General features: G+C 39.0%; 1 protein-coding gene across 1 annotated transcript in view; it reads right to left on the bottom strand.

Annotated features, from left to right (window-relative positions):
* Window positions 1-17,439, bottom strand: part of LOC131725070 (Fc receptor-like protein 5) — a 178,718-nt gene that overhangs the window by 32,243 nt on the left and 129,036 nt on the right. Inside the window, exons 13-14 of the mRNA XM_059018552.1 lie at window positions 8,766-9,059; window positions 1,336-1,614 (exon numbers count right to left, since the gene is read on the bottom strand). Of these exons, the coding sequence (XP_058874535.1) occupies window positions 1,336-1,614; window positions 8,766-9,059 (573 nt within the window). The remainder of the gene's footprint in view (window positions 1-1,335; window positions 1,615-8,765; window positions 9,060-17,439) is intronic.

Here is a 17,439-nt window from a genome sequence, read left to right as displayed (position 1 = left end):
AATAAAGAAAAGAATAGTTCTTCATTCCTTTATTATCAACGTACCTGATATATGTAGTTTATGAAACACTATCTGCTTATATCCACTCATTTCTTGATATTTATAAATGTTTGTAAAAACATATATATTAAAACACATGAGACAGAATAAATGTTCTAATATAACTAAGTCAAATACATCAGATTTACAGTGTTTTCCTGTTTTTTTTTTCTCAGCTGTAATTCCTGTGTCTGTATTGTTTCTGTGTGCTGCTGTAAAATGTCTCCACCCTTTAAAAATTAAATGCCCATCTCAGTGACAACACACGACAAAAACAATAAAACAATCAGGCTGTGAAATCCGTGGATATCCCTCCCTATCCAATGATATGCGTGTGCAACCTGCACTGTAACGTATGGTGGCCCAGTAAGCCAAATAAACAAAGTGTGTTTTTATCGTGGTTACACGATCACGACCCTAAAAGGTCAATATAGTGTACAGGTAGTACAACTGAAAAAAGTATTAATTGTAGTGTGAACCTGCAATCACTTTAACTAAAATCAGGGATTGTGTGAATGCTAATATCCCAGCCAAACATTTTCTCTGTGCCTCCCATGCAAGGAAAAACCAAACATGTATATTTTTAATCTCAGTGAACAAATAATTTGTCACAGAAAGTTACACTGCATGTAATTTACATTGCTGTAGCTCGAAAGTAACAAAAACACAACTCTTTGTAAGTAACTCATGTAACAAACTTAAATTTGAGCATGAATGTTAAAATTGGCTCTGTGTTTGAGCCATTGTTAGTTAAAGCAAAAGCTTTTTAAGTACAAGCTATATTATCCTGTGCCTACAGCCAGCTGTACTGTAGATATTAGCATGTGACAATTCATTTGAAGGAGATACTGAGGTAAGAGTCCCACTATCATGGTAAAAAGGGTGGTGTTCACACAAATGATTCAACTGTGAGAGAGCTGATCCATGGAATCTGTCATCAGGGCATTCGTGAATTACAGCGGAAGCAAGTAGTAAAGTTTGGAGGAGTGTTAATAGCACACCTCCAGTCTTAACTCCAGTTTTACCATCGGTACATGAATCAGGCCCAAAGAGTAAAAAATATGAAAGCATGGATTTTGTGAAAAAGCTCCACAGTTGGATTGCTAAACAGCTGTGTGAAAACACACAAACACATGCACAATACTTGCTGAAGGCTAGTTAATACAGTGCATAGTGGCCAACTACTCTGTTGTAATTTTGCTGTGATTTAAGATCATTTAAAGTTTCTAATACAGAGGTTATTAAAGAGAGCAACATCATTCCATGTTTTTTAAGAATGAATATCTTTTGACTCACCTCTCACAGAAAGCCACACAGAATCACTCCTTTTCTTCAGCCCCGTCCCTGCTGCCTCCACCTCACACTGGTAGCTCCCTGTGTCTCTCGGCTCTGCCGCTGGGATTGAGCGATGATCCTGTGATCCAGCTCCTCTCACATTCCAATTGTCTTTGATATAGCGGTACTGCAGCTGTGTGCCATGTTTATATATCTGAGACCCACACTGCAGAGTCACAGTCTCTCCCTCCCACGCTGAGGCACCAGGTAGCACTGTTAGAGTGGGTGTGCTAAACAGCTCTAAGTAAACAGAGAGAGAAAGTGGCCTTTAATGACAAACATAATTTGCTCTTTAAAATGAAATTAATTAAAAGCAGTAAATAATCAAATAACTTTGTTTCTTTGTCATATCTATTTTTAATTTAAAGGAAATAGAGCTACAAATTAGTTTTCCTTTGCTCTAATACTGAGATTTTTTTAAATTAATTCTGTATGGTTGGCTTCCATCTTTCTTACAGGCTCAGTTCAGTCAGTCACCTCAAACTTGTATCTGGACACCTGGGCTGTATTGTGAGTAAAATGTGTTCCTGCCCCGTCCAGCTCCACACCAGTACTCTCCCCTGTGGGGCAGAGCAGCAGGACTGATTGAGTATCCGGCTCCAGTTCCACTGCTGCTGTTAGTCTGGGGTACTGGAGTTCCCTGCCTGTTTTTGAATACTGTCTGGACATTCGCTTTGTGCAACACACCATTTACATCACATCACAAGGACAAAAAAAAACTGGCTTCATGTGCTCTTTCCTATTCTGCCATCTATAACACAGTCAACTCTCGATCATCCGAGGGTGGATTATCCGGTTTGCGGATCCGTGCCAGCTGAAAAAAATGATATACATAACAGTACCCATGCGCGGTAGAGCAATGTCAGTCACTCAGTGCCATTGTGAATGCAAACATGGCTGCGAATAAACGTAAACGTGTGGTTTTGACGATTGGAAAATGGATCGTGCAAATGTAACTGGCTCACATAAACTTTGTGTAATTGGCAAAGTGAAAAAACCACGCTCATTTAAAGGAACAGAAGCCTCTAATATGCCGGTGGATTATTTTATTCAGAAATCGGCGTGGATGGATTGTGACATTTTTAAAGAATGGTTTAGTAAAAGGTTTGTTCCACGGGTTCGAGAGCACCTCCAGTCAAAAGGCTTGACTTGGAAAAGGCTGTCCTGCTGCTGGATAATGACCCTTCTCATTCTCATGAAAGTTTTCTCAAATCCGAAGATGGCAACATCATTGTAAAATATTTACCACCAAACGTGACTTCTGTGATACAGCCTATGGACCAGGGAGTGATTGCATGCGTCAAGAGGAATTATCGAGTTGGACTGTTAGAAAAGCATGTTAATGAAGGAAATGATTGAAAATCTTTTTGGAAGAAGCTGACAGTTCTGGATGCAATTCATGAAGTGGCTGTAGCAACAATTTAGTTGTACCAAAAGATTACTCATCACACTCAATGTGGGATCAGGCATAGAAGCAAAGGTATATTTCAAGGTCTTAAAACGACATTTCCCACAATTCTTTTCAACATCCCGTCCCTGCCTATTGGCTGAGCGTCGCAGAGCTAGCAGGGGCGGCGCATTCAAATTTCAAACTGTACAGACAGACACGGAGCACTTAGCTTATTTGTTTTTAAGTTACTAACTATCTCTGTTGAACCGAATATTGTTTTGTTTTTAGCAGTATTTTTATTTTCATCGGCAGACGCGCTCTGGATGCAAGCACAGTGCTGACATGTCATTTCCTAAAATTATATTAAGCGAGGTTTCGGGTAAATATATAAAGAAAAAAGGGAGTGTATATTTGAGCACTAGTACAAGACCATGTATGGAATTAAAATGAATGGACTATAGAATAGTCTTTTTTTGTAACAATTTAATTGGTTTAAAAGGAAACAAGATTATCCATAAACTAATGTTAACAGAAAATAAATATAAAAAGAGAATTTCGACAAAAGCTGCCGGGAAGCACTGTCGCTGCTGATTGGTTGTTTCTACGTGCTTTGAAAAGGGAGTCTCGTCTTCCAGAATATCACTTACAATGTGAGCCATCAAAAATAAAAATAAAGTTTCTAAAGATGATTTCAGCAAGCTAAAACACCACACAAACAATTGTCATGTGACACTTTCTATATTGGCTTACTGGCTTGCAATGGTCTGCTGGTCCGCGGCGGTGCGGCACTGAGCGCTGGTTTAACATGTTACAGGTGTTATACACCAGCGCCAGTAGGCACTGAGCGCTTTTCACCTCCCGCGACAGTGTGTCACTGACGCGGGCATGCGTATCGGGTGTCGGTGGCGTAGTCAGGCTGTACTTTTTGTGTATTCCGTGGCGCTTGCCACGATCTGTCTCCGTGGGCAGGTGCTACATTTATATATGTAGAGGGATGATTACAGTACATTAAAGACCTTAAAAACAAACAGTTTTCCAATGTCTGCATTAGTTTCTAACCCCCTTCAGTACTGTGCAAAAGTTTTAGGCAGGTGTGAAAAAATGCTGTAAAGTAAGAATGCTTTCAAAAATAGACATGTTAATAGATTATATTTATCAATTAACTAAATGCAAAGTGAGTGAACAGAAGAAAAATCTAAATCAAATCCATATTTGGTGTGACCACCCTTTGCCTTCAAAACAGCATCAATTCTTCTAGGTACACTTGCACAAAGTCAGGGATTTTGTAGGCATATAGTCAGGTGTATGATTAAACAATTATACCAAACAGGTGCTAACGATCATCAATTCAATATGTAGGTTGAAACACAATCATTAACTGAAACAGAAACAGCTGTGCAGGAGGAATAAAACTGGATGAGGAACAGCCAAACTCAGCTAACGAGGTGAGGTTGCTGAAGACAGTTTACTGTCAAAAGTCATACACCATGGCAAGACTGAGCACAGCAACAAGACACAAGGTAGTTATACTGCATCAGCAAGGTCTCTCCCAGGCAGAAATTTCAAGGCAGACAGGGGTTTCCAGATGTGCTGTCCAAGCTCTTTTGAAGAAGCACAAAGAAACAGGCAACGCTGAGGACCGTAGACGCAGTGGTCGGCCAAGGAAACTTACTGCAGCAGATGAAAGACACATCATGCTTACTTCCCTTCGCAATCGGAAGATGTCCAGCAGTGCCATCAGCTCAGGATTGGCAGAAAACAGTGGGACCCTGGTACACCCATCTACTGTCCGGAGAAGTCTGGTCAGAAGTGGCCTTCATGGAAGATTTGCGGCCAAAAAGCCATACTGTAACGGTCACCCTACACAGTTGATAGGCAACTGTACTGTCCTCCCTTAGGAGATACTACTGGCCAAATAATTAAAACTAAATAAGTCAGTAAGGGTGACTGACAGTAAAACAGGGTCGTCACAATGTGTCAATTTAACTACACAAACACTGGTTTATTCCAAGGAACACAAAGCTTGACAAAAAGAATAAGACTAAACAATTACAGAAGAAAACAACTCAATTAGGGACAGAGTGACAAGGAAGAGAATATAGTGCAAACAAACCCAGGAAAACAGATTATAAATGAAGATACACAGTAGAGCTTAAGAATATAACCACAACAATTTAACAATTACTGACACGGAGGATGATTAATATACAGAATGAATAAACAATGCAACACAAAATATAGATCAACAAAATAGTAATGAAGTCCCAAAAAGTAACAAAAGAAAAAAAACAAACACGATGACACAGTCAATGGAAAGAGCTCACCAAACCGGTATGGAAATCCAGTTAATGTGAACAATGATGTAGAGGTCTTCAGGAGATGAAAAACATTGAGAGCGATGAAATGGATGTTTGATGAAAACTGAGGTTGCAAACAGTCCAGAACAGATGCACAAAAACATACAACCACACACTCCAGCAAAAAACACAAAAGAAACTACCCCACCTAATTAAGCAAAAAACAGTAACTAGACAATAAACTAAAGCAGCAGACAAAAAGAAAAACAAAGGCTAAAGAATAATATCTAGCTAACAGTATAAAGATTAGGTTTCAAAAAGTAGACAGACTCTCTCACCAAGGTGCTAGCTACAGGAAAAAAACACACTCCCAACCCCCCACAATCAGAGAAATAAGAGACAGGTGAAGATTGACTGTGTGAGAGGATTGGTGGTTGAAATTTTGAATGGACCAATGGGGTGAAAGAAAGAAAGAAATGGATACTGGGAAATGTAGTTTTTATAGGTTGGCCTGGCCAGGCTACTGCCTTTACTTAAAGAGACAGGTGAGAGAAAATTACACCCACATATGTAGCAACAGTGCTACAATACCTCCGATGTGGAAACAAGGCCAAGCGACTCAACTATGCACGAAAACACAGGAACTGGGGTGCAGAAAAATGGCAGCAGGTGCTCTGGACTGATGAGTCAAAATTTGAAATATTTGGCTGTAGCAGAAGGCAGTTTGTTCGCTGAAGGGCTGGACAGCGGTACACGAATGAGTGTCTGCAGGCAACAGTGAAGCATGGTGGAGGTTCCTTGCAAGTTTGGGGCTGCATTTCTGCAAATGGAGTTGGGGATTTGGTCAGAATTAATGGTCTCCTCAATGCTGAGAAGTACAGGCAGATACTTATCCATCATGCAATACCATCAGGGAGGCATCTGATTGGCCCCAAATTTATTCTGCAGCATGACAACGACCCCAAACATACAGCGAAAGTCATTAAGAACTATCTTCAACGTAAAGAAGAACAAGGAGTCATGGAAGTGATGGTATGGTCCCCACAGAGCCCTGATCTCAACATCATCAAGTCTGTCTGGGATTACATGAAGAGAGAGAAGCAACTGAGGCTGCCTAAATCCACAGAAGAACTGTGGTTAGTTCTCCAAGATGTTTGGGCCAACCTACCTGCCGAGTTCTTTCAAAAACTGTGTGCAAGTGTACCTAGAAGATGATGCTGTTTTGAAGGCAAAGGGTGGTCACACCAAATATTGATTTGATGTAGATTTTTCTTCTGTTCACTCACTGCATTTTGTTAATTGATAAATATAAACTATTAACATGTCTATTTTTGAAAGCATTCTTACTTTACAGCATTTTTTCACACCTGCCTAAAACTTTTGCACAGTACTGTATCGTTGGGTAAACCGAATGATGCACATTAATACAACCTATTCAAAAAGCTTTAACTTTTAAAAGGGACCAAAACAAATTACACAGAACTGCAAACACAAGTCAAAAAGGAAGTTAGGAAGGCCAAGATAGAGATAAAAATTCAATATTGCTAAGGGGGCGAAAACCAATTCCAAAATGTTTTTCAAATATTATAACAGCAAGAGAACATTCAAAGAGGAGGTTAAATGTCTAAGAGACACAAATGGCAAAATCATAGATGAAGAAAAAAAAATAGCAAATATATTAAATGATTACTTTTCAAAGGTTTTTACAAAGGAGGACACGGACAACATGCCCGACATGTCAACCTGTTCCTATCCAGTTTTAAATAACTTTAGCATAACAGAGCCAGAAGTGTTAAAGGGACTAGGAGCTCTTAAAATAAACAAATCCCCTGGGCCGGATGAGATCCTCCCAATAGTACTCAAAGAAATGAAAGAAGTTATTTACAAACCGTTAACCAAGATCATAAGAACATAAGAACATAAGAAAGTTTACAAACGAGAGGAGGCTATTCAGCCAATCTTGTTTGTTTGGTTGTTAGTAGCTCATTGATCCCAGAATCTCATCAAGCAGCTTCTTGAAGGATCCCAGGGTGTCAGCTTCAACAACATTACTGGGGAGTTGGTTCCAGACCCTCACAATTCTCTGTGTAAAAAAATGCCTCCTATTTTCTGTTCTGAATGCCCCTTTATCTAATCTCCATTTGTGACCCCTGGTCCTTGTTTCTTTTTTCAGGTCAAAGAAGTCCCCTGGGTCGACATTTTCTATACCTTTTAGGATTTTGAATGTTTGAATCAGATCACCGCATAGTCTTCTTTGTTCAAGACTGAATAGATTCAATTCTTTTAGCCTGTCTGCATATGACATGCCTTTTAAACAGTCTATTGACACAGGGGTTGTACCGACAGACTGGAAAATTGTAAACGCAAAAAGGGAGACAAAACCGAACCAGGTAACTACAGACCAATAAGCCTGACGTCTAACTAACCTGCTTGACTTTTTTGAGGATGCAACATTGACAATGGATAATTGCAAAGCATACAACATGGTTTATTTAGATTTCCAGAAAGTTTTTGACAAAGTCCCGCATAAAAGATTAATTCTCAAACTGAACGCAGTAGGGATTCAAGGAAATGCATGCACATGGATTAGGGAGTGGTTAACATGTAGAAAACAGAAAGTACTGATTAGAGGAGAAACCTCAAAATGGAGCGAGGTAACCAGTGGTGTACCACAGGGATCAGTTTTAGGTCCTCTGCTATTTCTAATCTACATTAATGATTTCGATTCTGGTATAGTAAGCAAGCTTGTTAAATTTGGAGACAACACAAAAATAGGAGGAGTGGCAAACACTGTTGCAGCAGCAAAGGTCATTCAAAATTATTTAGACAGCATTCAGAACTGGGCAGACACATGGCAAATGACATTTAATAGAGAAAAGTGTCAAGTATTGCACGCAGGCAATAAAAATCTGCATTATAAATATCATATGGGAGATACTGAAATTGAAGAAGACTTAGGAGTTTATGTTGACTCAGAAATGTCTTCATCTAGACAATGTGGGGAAGCTATAAAAAAGGCCAACAAGATGCTCGGATATATTGTGAGAAGTGTTGAATTTAAATCAAGAGAAGTAATGTTAAAACTTTACAATGCATTAGTAAGACCTCACCTAGAATATTGTGTTTAGTTCTGGTCACTTCGTTACAAAACGGATATTGCCGCTCTAGAAAGAGTGCAAAGAAGAGCGACCAGAATCATTCCGGGTTTAAAAGGCATGTTGTATGCAGACAGGCTAAAAGAATTGAATCTATTCAGTCTTGTACAAAGAAGACTACGCGACGATCTGATTCAAACATTCAAAATCCTAAAAGGTATAAACAATGTCGACCCAGGGGACTTTTTTGACATGAAAAAAGAAACAAGGACCAGGGGTCACAAATGGAAATTAGATAAAGGGGCAATCAGAACAGAAAATAGGAGGCAATTTTTTTACACAGAGAATTGTGAGAGTCTGGAACCAACTCCCCAGTAATGTTGTTGAAGCTGACACCCTGGGATCCTTCAAGAAGTTTTCCGAACAACAGATTTTACTGCAATTAATTACATTTAAACAGAATGCTTCATATTTCAACTGCACTGCTCTGCATTAATCTGGGTTAATAAAATCATTGAAAAATGTATAACTGCCTGTTGAAATATGAAAACACTCATATGGTCAGTGTAACTGTCTATGAAGAGTCTGCATTAAGCTGAGTAAACTCACCAGACACAGTTAATATTACTTTATCACTGAGATGTGAGTAGAGTGGCTGATCTCCTCTCTGTCCTCGACACCAGTACTGGCCCTGGTCAGATACAGCAGCTGCAGTGATTGTGTAGCTGTCACCAGTTATACTGCGGCCAGCAGTCTGGAGCACTGGAGTGTCCTCACTGTCTTTGTACCAGAGATATTTCCAGCCAGCAGAACCCCCCTCAACCCCACACCTCAGAGTGACTGTCTCCCCGGTGAATATCTCTGGGAATGGAGGCTCCAGGGTGATTGTAGGCTGGGGCAGCTCTGGAGAAATATAAAGATGATATAATTAGTGTGCACCTTTCCCTTTCAGAGCATAAGTAGCAACACTTAAATCACGTAAATACTAGCTGACAGATCAACACCAACGTTTTTTTTTATTATAAAATTTGACCCACCAAGAAACTTTCAATCCAACAGCTTTTCAATAGAGTTCCAGACTTTTGTTGTATCCCAGTTTGTTTTATTTATTTCTGAAGTTATTGCAGTAACCTTGGGATCACACAGTTCTCTCTTTTTCTTTATCTCTGTTTTGACTCACACAGCTACCAAAACATTTACAAGCAATGGAGGCTCCTTAGAGGAGGCAAGGGAGGCAGAGCCTCATCAACTTAACAAATAAACAAATATATATATATAACTTTAACCACCCCAGAAGTGGTATATATCATTGGAACCGCACGCCCCGAATTGCTTTATACTGCTTAAATGTCCATCTTTGTTTTCTTCTATATCATTCAGCTGGTCCTCATCTACTGTTATGTGTTTACTCTTGCTGGTGCACTTATTTTATTTTTTCAGGTGCACTGCAGTCTTCACTCAGAAAGCTGGTCTTGTACCAGTTATGTGGAGTTTCATCCCTAAATATATTAAAGGAAATAGGTGAAATGCCACTCATTTTTGGCTGTGGTTTTGTGACTAATAACAAATAAAATGTCAGTTTGTCATGGAATTTAGAATGCAGTGGTGCATAGTGATTTATTCAGTGTGAAGCGGCTCATTAGTATGCAAGCCGTGCTATACGCTATATATACACACGGTCATGTGATGCTGTTTATCCAATCAGAGGTTGTTATTTTTCCAAGCCGTGTTATATATATATATATATATATATATATATATATATATATATATATATACCATTATAATATAATCAATTTGAATAAAATAAAATACTTTTAGTGGCTAAAATGTAAGAAAAAAAATGTAAACCTAAGCTCCCTTCTCCCATTAAACACAGTGTTAGCAGTGGCAGATCACGTGATCTAAGCACGGGTTTTAATTGGAGGAGTTACCCGACCCACATCCTCCCGCCCCCTCTTGGCTAAAAAACTAAACAAAATGTTGCTGGTTGTTGCTATGGTAACTTAAGACAAGACGCAAAGTACTGTGTGTTTTTTTCACTGTAAGCAATGTTACCTCACTATATAGAAACAGCCTTTCAGAATTTCAACAAGGACTTTTACAACTGGAAAATCAAATTTAAAGTTGCAAGTAAGTCAGTTAGCTCCCCGTTGTAGGTTTTTTTTTATTTTTTATTTTTTTACTGTAATGACCGATGACAAATACAGAGAAACAAAAAACAATAATTTGTTTTGTTGTAGTGGAAAAAGAAAAAACTGTGTTTCTTTATCTTAAACAACCCATTTTTAAAACCTGTTAACAATACTATTTTTTCAATACAATTCAATAAAAAACGGACTCTTACTCAAAAGCAGACTAACTCAAACCGAATGGAAGAAACAGAAGCCTGTACTAGAGTTACACTTTTGTGTTGTTCGCTGCGCCTGCGGTGTACATAAGTTCAAATAAATCAACTTAATTACATTTTTTAAAACGGTAAAAACTGAAATCAGAAAATAATAAAAGTGATTTCATTGGGCCCTAACTTATTTATGAATGTGTTTTTACTTTAACTCCCTGTCAATGTTAATTTGTTAATAAAGCTGAAAATCATGTTAGAAATCACAGTAAAAATCCCAATTTCTGTAAGGCTAATAATACTGAACAAGAGATTACTGATGACCTTAGAATGCTATGGGTAAGGGGAAAAATAGATACATTGCACATTATGTGAAGAAAAGTTTTAAAAATCCCCCCCTCCCCCCTCCCCCCTCCCCTGTACTTGTGCCTCCCCTGTACTTGTGCCTCCCCTGTACTTGTGCCTCCCCTGTACTTATGCCTCCCCTGTACTTGTGTCCACTGACTCAGAGGTCACCAGCAGCCACTGTTTACAAGAGCAACTAATAATGTCAGTGGGCAGCGTTAAAATTTTACACCAGCAATGGCATTAAACATCCAGGTTGCAATAAAAGAGGAAGTAAATTCTGAATATGTTAAATCTGAACCACAGGCACACCCATCATTTTTTTTCATTATAACTCTTTAACCCCTCTCTAAAATGACTCACCTTTCAGAGAAAGCCTCACAGAATCACTCCTTTTCTTCATCCCCGTCCCTGCTGCCTCCACCTCACACTGGTAGCTCCCTGTGTCTCTCAGCCCTGCCGCTGGGATTGAGTGCTGATCCTGTGATCCAGCTCCAATCAGATCCCCATTGTCTTTGATATAGCGGTACTGCAGCTGTGTGCCCTGTTTATTTATCTGAACCCCACACTGCAGAGTCACAGCCTCTCCCTCCCACTCTGGACTCACAGGGGTGAATGTCAGAGTGGGTTTCCTAAACAGCTCTGGAGAAACACAAGAAAATACAATCATACATACAGTACATGAACTAAAACAGAGTAAAAAAAAAGTTAAGTATGGATTTGGTGAACAAGGTCCTTCATCGGGTTGCTAAACAGCTCTGTGGAAACACAGAAACTGTAGTCAAGTGTGGTTTCTGGTATGTGGCGTTTTCAACAAATGTGTATTTGTTCACAATATCACTATTTAATCTTGGTAATGTTTATAATGCATATTTATATTTTAGTTTGTTTAGTTGGTAATATACTGTATGATTGCACTTGTGTGTGGTGTGCACTGCTGCACTGCACTGTTAATCTTAACTGATTGCCTAATTGACTATTAAGTGGTTTAAAATAGTTTAATTGTCTTCATTGAATCCTACATAAACCGGCTGTGTCCAATCACTGGAAGAGAGGAGACTTTGCAGAGTGGTTTGGTCATGCAGCTGGCGGCTCTGCAGGTTTGACCCAGATGGTTTCTTCCCTCTTCGGATCGAGATTGTGGTCCGCATGTGTATAGCTTTTAAAAAGTTTGTATTCAGGGCAGTTTGGAGACTGACTGTAATTGTTTCCAGTTTGAATTAGCTTAGTACTTGATATTGATGCTTTGTCAGAGGACAAAATTAGCTGACAACTGTTTACTGCTAGTTGATTGCCACACATCCATTAAGTTTTAGAGTGAAGTATTGACATCTCATTTTATTTCTCTCTCTATCCCTCTCTCTCTCTCCTGCTCATTTTGTATACAGGGCTTTCAACAGGAAAGTAAATATCTCTGCAGTAGTGAACTTTGGGTGGATTTGTGGACATACCCAGTTGAGCCCTTGTTCAATACTTGATGTTGCTAGTTGCCTGATATTAAATAGACTAACTTAATAATACTGGTTTGATGTTGCTTATGATTGTATTTGCTACCTAAATTGCCTGCCTACATTATATACTGTAATAGAGATTTGAGAGTGCATTTATTTATCTAACTACTTTGGTGTTGATAATTCTATATTTAAATCCCAGCCATTCAAATTAAATATATACTTATTGTATTTAAGGTTACTTATAGAGTTGGCATAGTAAGTGTGTATGAAATTCTTTCTGGATAGCCTTCTCATTTATAGGAGTGACTGTCTGGCTACCTAGTGAACAGACAGAGATGCTTTTAATAACGGCGCCCTTCTGTTGTCAGGAAGACGGCCTGACATCCTGGATGAGCACTACATAGGGAAATTGTTCTGAGAATGGCAGTGACTTTGTCATGGTGAGCCACTTTCTGAATGGAACTGAACTGGAGGGAGAAGGGGTGGTGGAGATCCGTCCTCCCTCAGCGCACCATGGCTGGTTACAAGATGCTTGGTGGGGGGACCTCGCTAGGTGTACGTGGTAAGAAGGCTGTGGATGCTGCTCCCTAGGGGAGAACGAGAGGCGGTGGCATGAGACACACCTTCCCAGCATATCCACAGACAGCCTGCCACAAAAATAGTGGGGGACAGATTCCAACCCCAGCTGCAGTTGGTTAAAGGTCGTGAAGAAAAGTTTGGTGACTTGGTGATATTAAAGCATCTCTGCCACCTGCTGATCTGCAATGTGAATTATTGATTTTGTTAGAGGGTGCTTATCAAAGACGATGGAGATTTTAGTGGCAGAGCTTAAAATGGCAAACATTTGTATGGGATGGCTTGTGTTTTGTTTTTCAGGTGATTACGGCACAAGAAGAGAAGGTGATGCCTCTTGATATGGTGGGACAGAAGACTGTACTTCCCTAGATTGTAACAGACAGAAGACCACGGAAAAAGATATTGAGAAGATGGGGAGAGATAGGCCCTCCCGAATTCCTGAGCCTGGAATAGGCCTCTGAATAAATAAGAGATAGCAAGCCTGGAGGCACCTGCTTCTCATTTGACCTGTCGGTACAGGTCAAATTTACAACAAGATTTCCTATATACTGAGCGAGACGGGGTTTGTCTGACCAGGAATACAGAAAAACTCTACTGTAGGTCAGCCCTCTGACGCAAGTGGAACCACAGACGATTTACTCATACCCTGCATCGACTGCAAGACAAAAATTGAGTATTCCCAGTTCAACTGAGAGATTTCACAGAATCTTGTGGCAAACATGACATATCGATACTGTACGTTTAACAGAGAACCACTTGCGTATAAAAGCTGAACAATTAGCTTGTTGAGGAGGCTTGCTGGAGGTCACTACGGGTGCTGTATGGAGGTTGGCGGTTCCTGTTTGCTATGCAGTCTGGGATGGAAGGCATTGTGTGATGTCATCAGGAAGTTTGGAGCTGAGGGCTGTGACTGTGTTGGTGTGTTTGAACGAAACAATTTGAAAGGGAAAAGTTTTCTGTATTATCAGCGGCTGCATGAGGAAAACGTTAACTAAACTACTTGCCAAGTATTTGGAACAAACTACGTGCCGGAGGCCAGATGAACAAACAAGGTTAACTAACCTGTTTGTTCCAGCGGAACAGGTCGTACAGCTTTGAAATTAGGTAGTTTGGTTTTAGGTCATTGAAAGGATTCCCGCATCGTTGTTTCGATTGCTAAAGGGAAATTGACATTTTTGTGACTGGTTAAATATCCAATACAGTCCCTGTAAGGAAGAGAAAATAATTCGAATATAACTGACTTGCAGCATATTAAATGAACATTACTCTGTCTATCAGAACTGCTATAGTATTACCGCCAAGCCTTGTGTGTTACAGACTCGTGTGTTATTTTCCTTACTTTATTATTTTTCTTCTATTTATTTATTTGTTTTGTTTTGACCAGTAAATCATTTTAAATATTGCTTTATAGTATACTGGTGTGTTTTGTTTCTGTCTTATTTTAGTAAATTGTTAATTAACTTTTGCTTTGTTGATTAGTTGTTGGGTATGTATATTGCGTTGTGTGTGTTCGCTGAGACTATTGAAACCCGGCTTGCAGTTTAATAGTGTAAATTGGCTCGTGAGGGTTTATTCCCGCAACCACTGGCGTTGATTACTAAAGAGGTGTCTTTGGTAACACGATGGTAAAATTAGTTTGTCTCTTGGAAGGACCGTATTTAAAGCAGGTTTCCAATAGGGATGAAAAGCTTTTCATTGTCTTGTACTGTTTGTTACTACCATAGCAATTAACTGTTATTTTTGTTTTATGTTTGGTTAATTAATATTTTGTTCTGTACATGTTTTGTTTCTTGTTTTTTTATTTTTGCTTGTAATTTGGTTTCATTATTTTAGGTAAATGGACTTAAAGCTGGAGCCATCTAAATATATATATATATTTTACCTCATAAGCAACTTGTTTGGTTATTCAATTAATTAATAGTCCCCTTTTACTCTGGTTGACTATATAGGACTTGAATAGGATAATGGGTTTTCTGGTCCTGGTAATGTGGTTAAGTTAAATAATTTGATAGGATATTTATTACTATCTGGCACCCTAGAGCTTGACGCCGTTACAATCTATATGTGGGAATGTAATACATATATAAGCAGACAGTGAGAGTTATAAAGTAACAGGGTGTGGTCATAAGTCGCTGACTGGTATTTTTGCTTCTAATTAGTTGGTGAATATACTATAATAATCTTTATAAGCAATAATGGACACTATTTGATTATTTTCTCAAAATAAATATTTATAAAGAAAATAATAGTTCTTCATTCCTTTATTATCAACGTATCTGATAAATTGAGTTAATGAAACATTATCTGCTTATATCCACTCATTTCAAAAGGTTAATATACTGTACAGGTAGTACAACTGAAAAAAGTTTTAATTGTAGTGTAAAACTTTAATCACTTTAACTAAAATCGGGGATTGTGTGAATGCTAATATCTCAGCCATACATTTTCTCTGTGCCTCACATGCAAGGATAAAACCAAAAATGTATATTTTTAATCTCACTAAACCAATGATTTGTCACAGAAAATCATACACTGCATGTAATTCACATTGCTGTAGCTTGAAAGTAACAAAAATACGACTCTTTGTAAGTAACTCATGTAACAAACTTAAATTTGAGCATGAATGTTAAAATGGGCTCTGTGTTTGAGCCATTGTTAGTTAAAGCAAAAGCTTTTTAAGTACAAGCTATATTATCCTGTGCCTACAGCCAGCTGTACTGTAGATATTAGCATGTGACAATTCATTTGAAGGAGATACTGAGGTAAGAGTCCCACTATCATGGTAAAAAGGGTGGTGTTCATGCAAATGATTTATCTGTGAGAGAGCTGATCCGTGGAATTTCTCATCAGGGCATTCGTGAATTACAGCGGAAGCAAGTAGTAAAGTTTGGAGGAGTGTTAATAGCACACCTCCAGTCTTAACTCCAGTTTTACCATCGGTACATGAATCAGACCCAAAGAGTGAAAAATATGAAAGCATGGATTTTGTGAAAAAGCTCCACAGTTGGATTGCTAAACAGCTGTGTGAAAAAACACAAACACATGCACAATACTTGCTGAAGGCTAGTTAATACAGTGCATAGTGGCCAACTACTCTGTTGTAGTTTTGCTGTGATTTAAGATAATTTAAAGTTTCTAATACAGAGGTTATTAAAGAGAGCAACATCATTCCATGTTTTGTTAACAATGAATATCTCGACTCACCTTTCACAAAAAGCCTCACAGAATCACTCCTTTTCTTCACCCCCATCCCTGCTGCCTCCACCTCACACTGGTAGCTCCCTGTGTCTTTTAGCTCTGCCGCTGGGATTGAGTATGGATCCCGTGATCGAGCTCCACTCAGATTCACATTGTCTTTGATATAGCGGTACTGCAGCTGTGTGTCGTGTTTATTTATGTGAGCCCCACACTGCAGAGTCACAGCCTCTCCCTCCCACACTGAGGCATCAGGTAGCACTGTCAGAGTGGATGTGCTGAACAGCTCTAAGTAAACAGAGAGAAAGAGGCCTTTAATGATAAACATCATTTGCTCTTTAAAATGAAATTAATTAAAAGCAGTAAATAATCAGTCAAATAACGTTGTTTCTTCTTCATATCTATTTTTTATTGAAAAGAAATAGAGCTACAAAGTAGTTTTCCTTTGCTCTAATACTGAGATTTTTTAAATTATTTTTCTCTATGGTTGGCTTCCATCTTTCTTACAGGCTCAGTTCAGTCACTCATCTTAAACTTGTATCTGAACATCTGGGCTGTATTGTGAGTAAAACGTGTTCCTGCCCCGTCCAGCTCCACAGCAGTACTCTCCACTGTGGGACAGAGCAGCAGCACTGATTGTGTATCCGGATCCAATTTCACTGCATTTGTGTGTTAATGTTGGTGTATAGATATTGCTGCACGGGATATAAATGGGTCTGTGTAGCACGACTGATTTAAAATGTATAGTTGTATTAGGCACGGGGATTGCACTATCACTTCACGTGCATTTAAAGTATTTAATAATCTGTGAGCACAGGATTGTACAGAATTAGTTCACGTGCTGGGATTCAAGTGAATAATTAATTAGTAATTGAATCCCGTTTCACTCACTTGGGGTTGTGTGTTCAGGGCGAAAGAACAGGAGAGAGTGAGGAGAGTAACTTAAATAATAATCAATTGCTATGTCATGCTGGAGGACCAGCATGGTACTTGTTTGTTTAGTGTTCATCCCTGTGTGTTAGTGTCTGTTCGTTTTGGTTATCTGTCTGTTTATTTTGGCATCACATGCCGTGTGCTGTTTTTGTTTAAATCCTTTATTTGTTTCATTAAAACACTGAGCGCCGCAGCGTCTCAGTTTCACCTGCCACTACTGTCTGTCTGTGTTTCTTTCTGGCCTGACGTCACCCCTACAGCCAGCCTGTTCACAACAACTCACATCACATCACAAGGACAAAAAACTGGCCTCATGTGCTCTTTAAACGTGTGGTTTTGACGATTGGAAAAAAATTGAAATACTTGAGAAGCTAGAAAAAGGTAGCACTTTAAAGCAACTTTCAGTTGAATATGGAATTGGTGAACACACAGTTCATGA

Source organism: Acipenser ruthenus, chromosome 60 (genome assembly GCF_902713425.1).
Source record: "Acipenser ruthenus chromosome 60, fAciRut3.2 maternal haplotype, whole genome shotgun sequence".
In the NCBI taxonomy this organism is placed as follows: domain Eukaryota; kingdom Metazoa; phylum Chordata; class Actinopteri; order Acipenseriformes; family Acipenseridae; genus Acipenser; species Acipenser ruthenus.
This window is presented reverse-complemented; position numbering and strand designations above follow the sequence as displayed.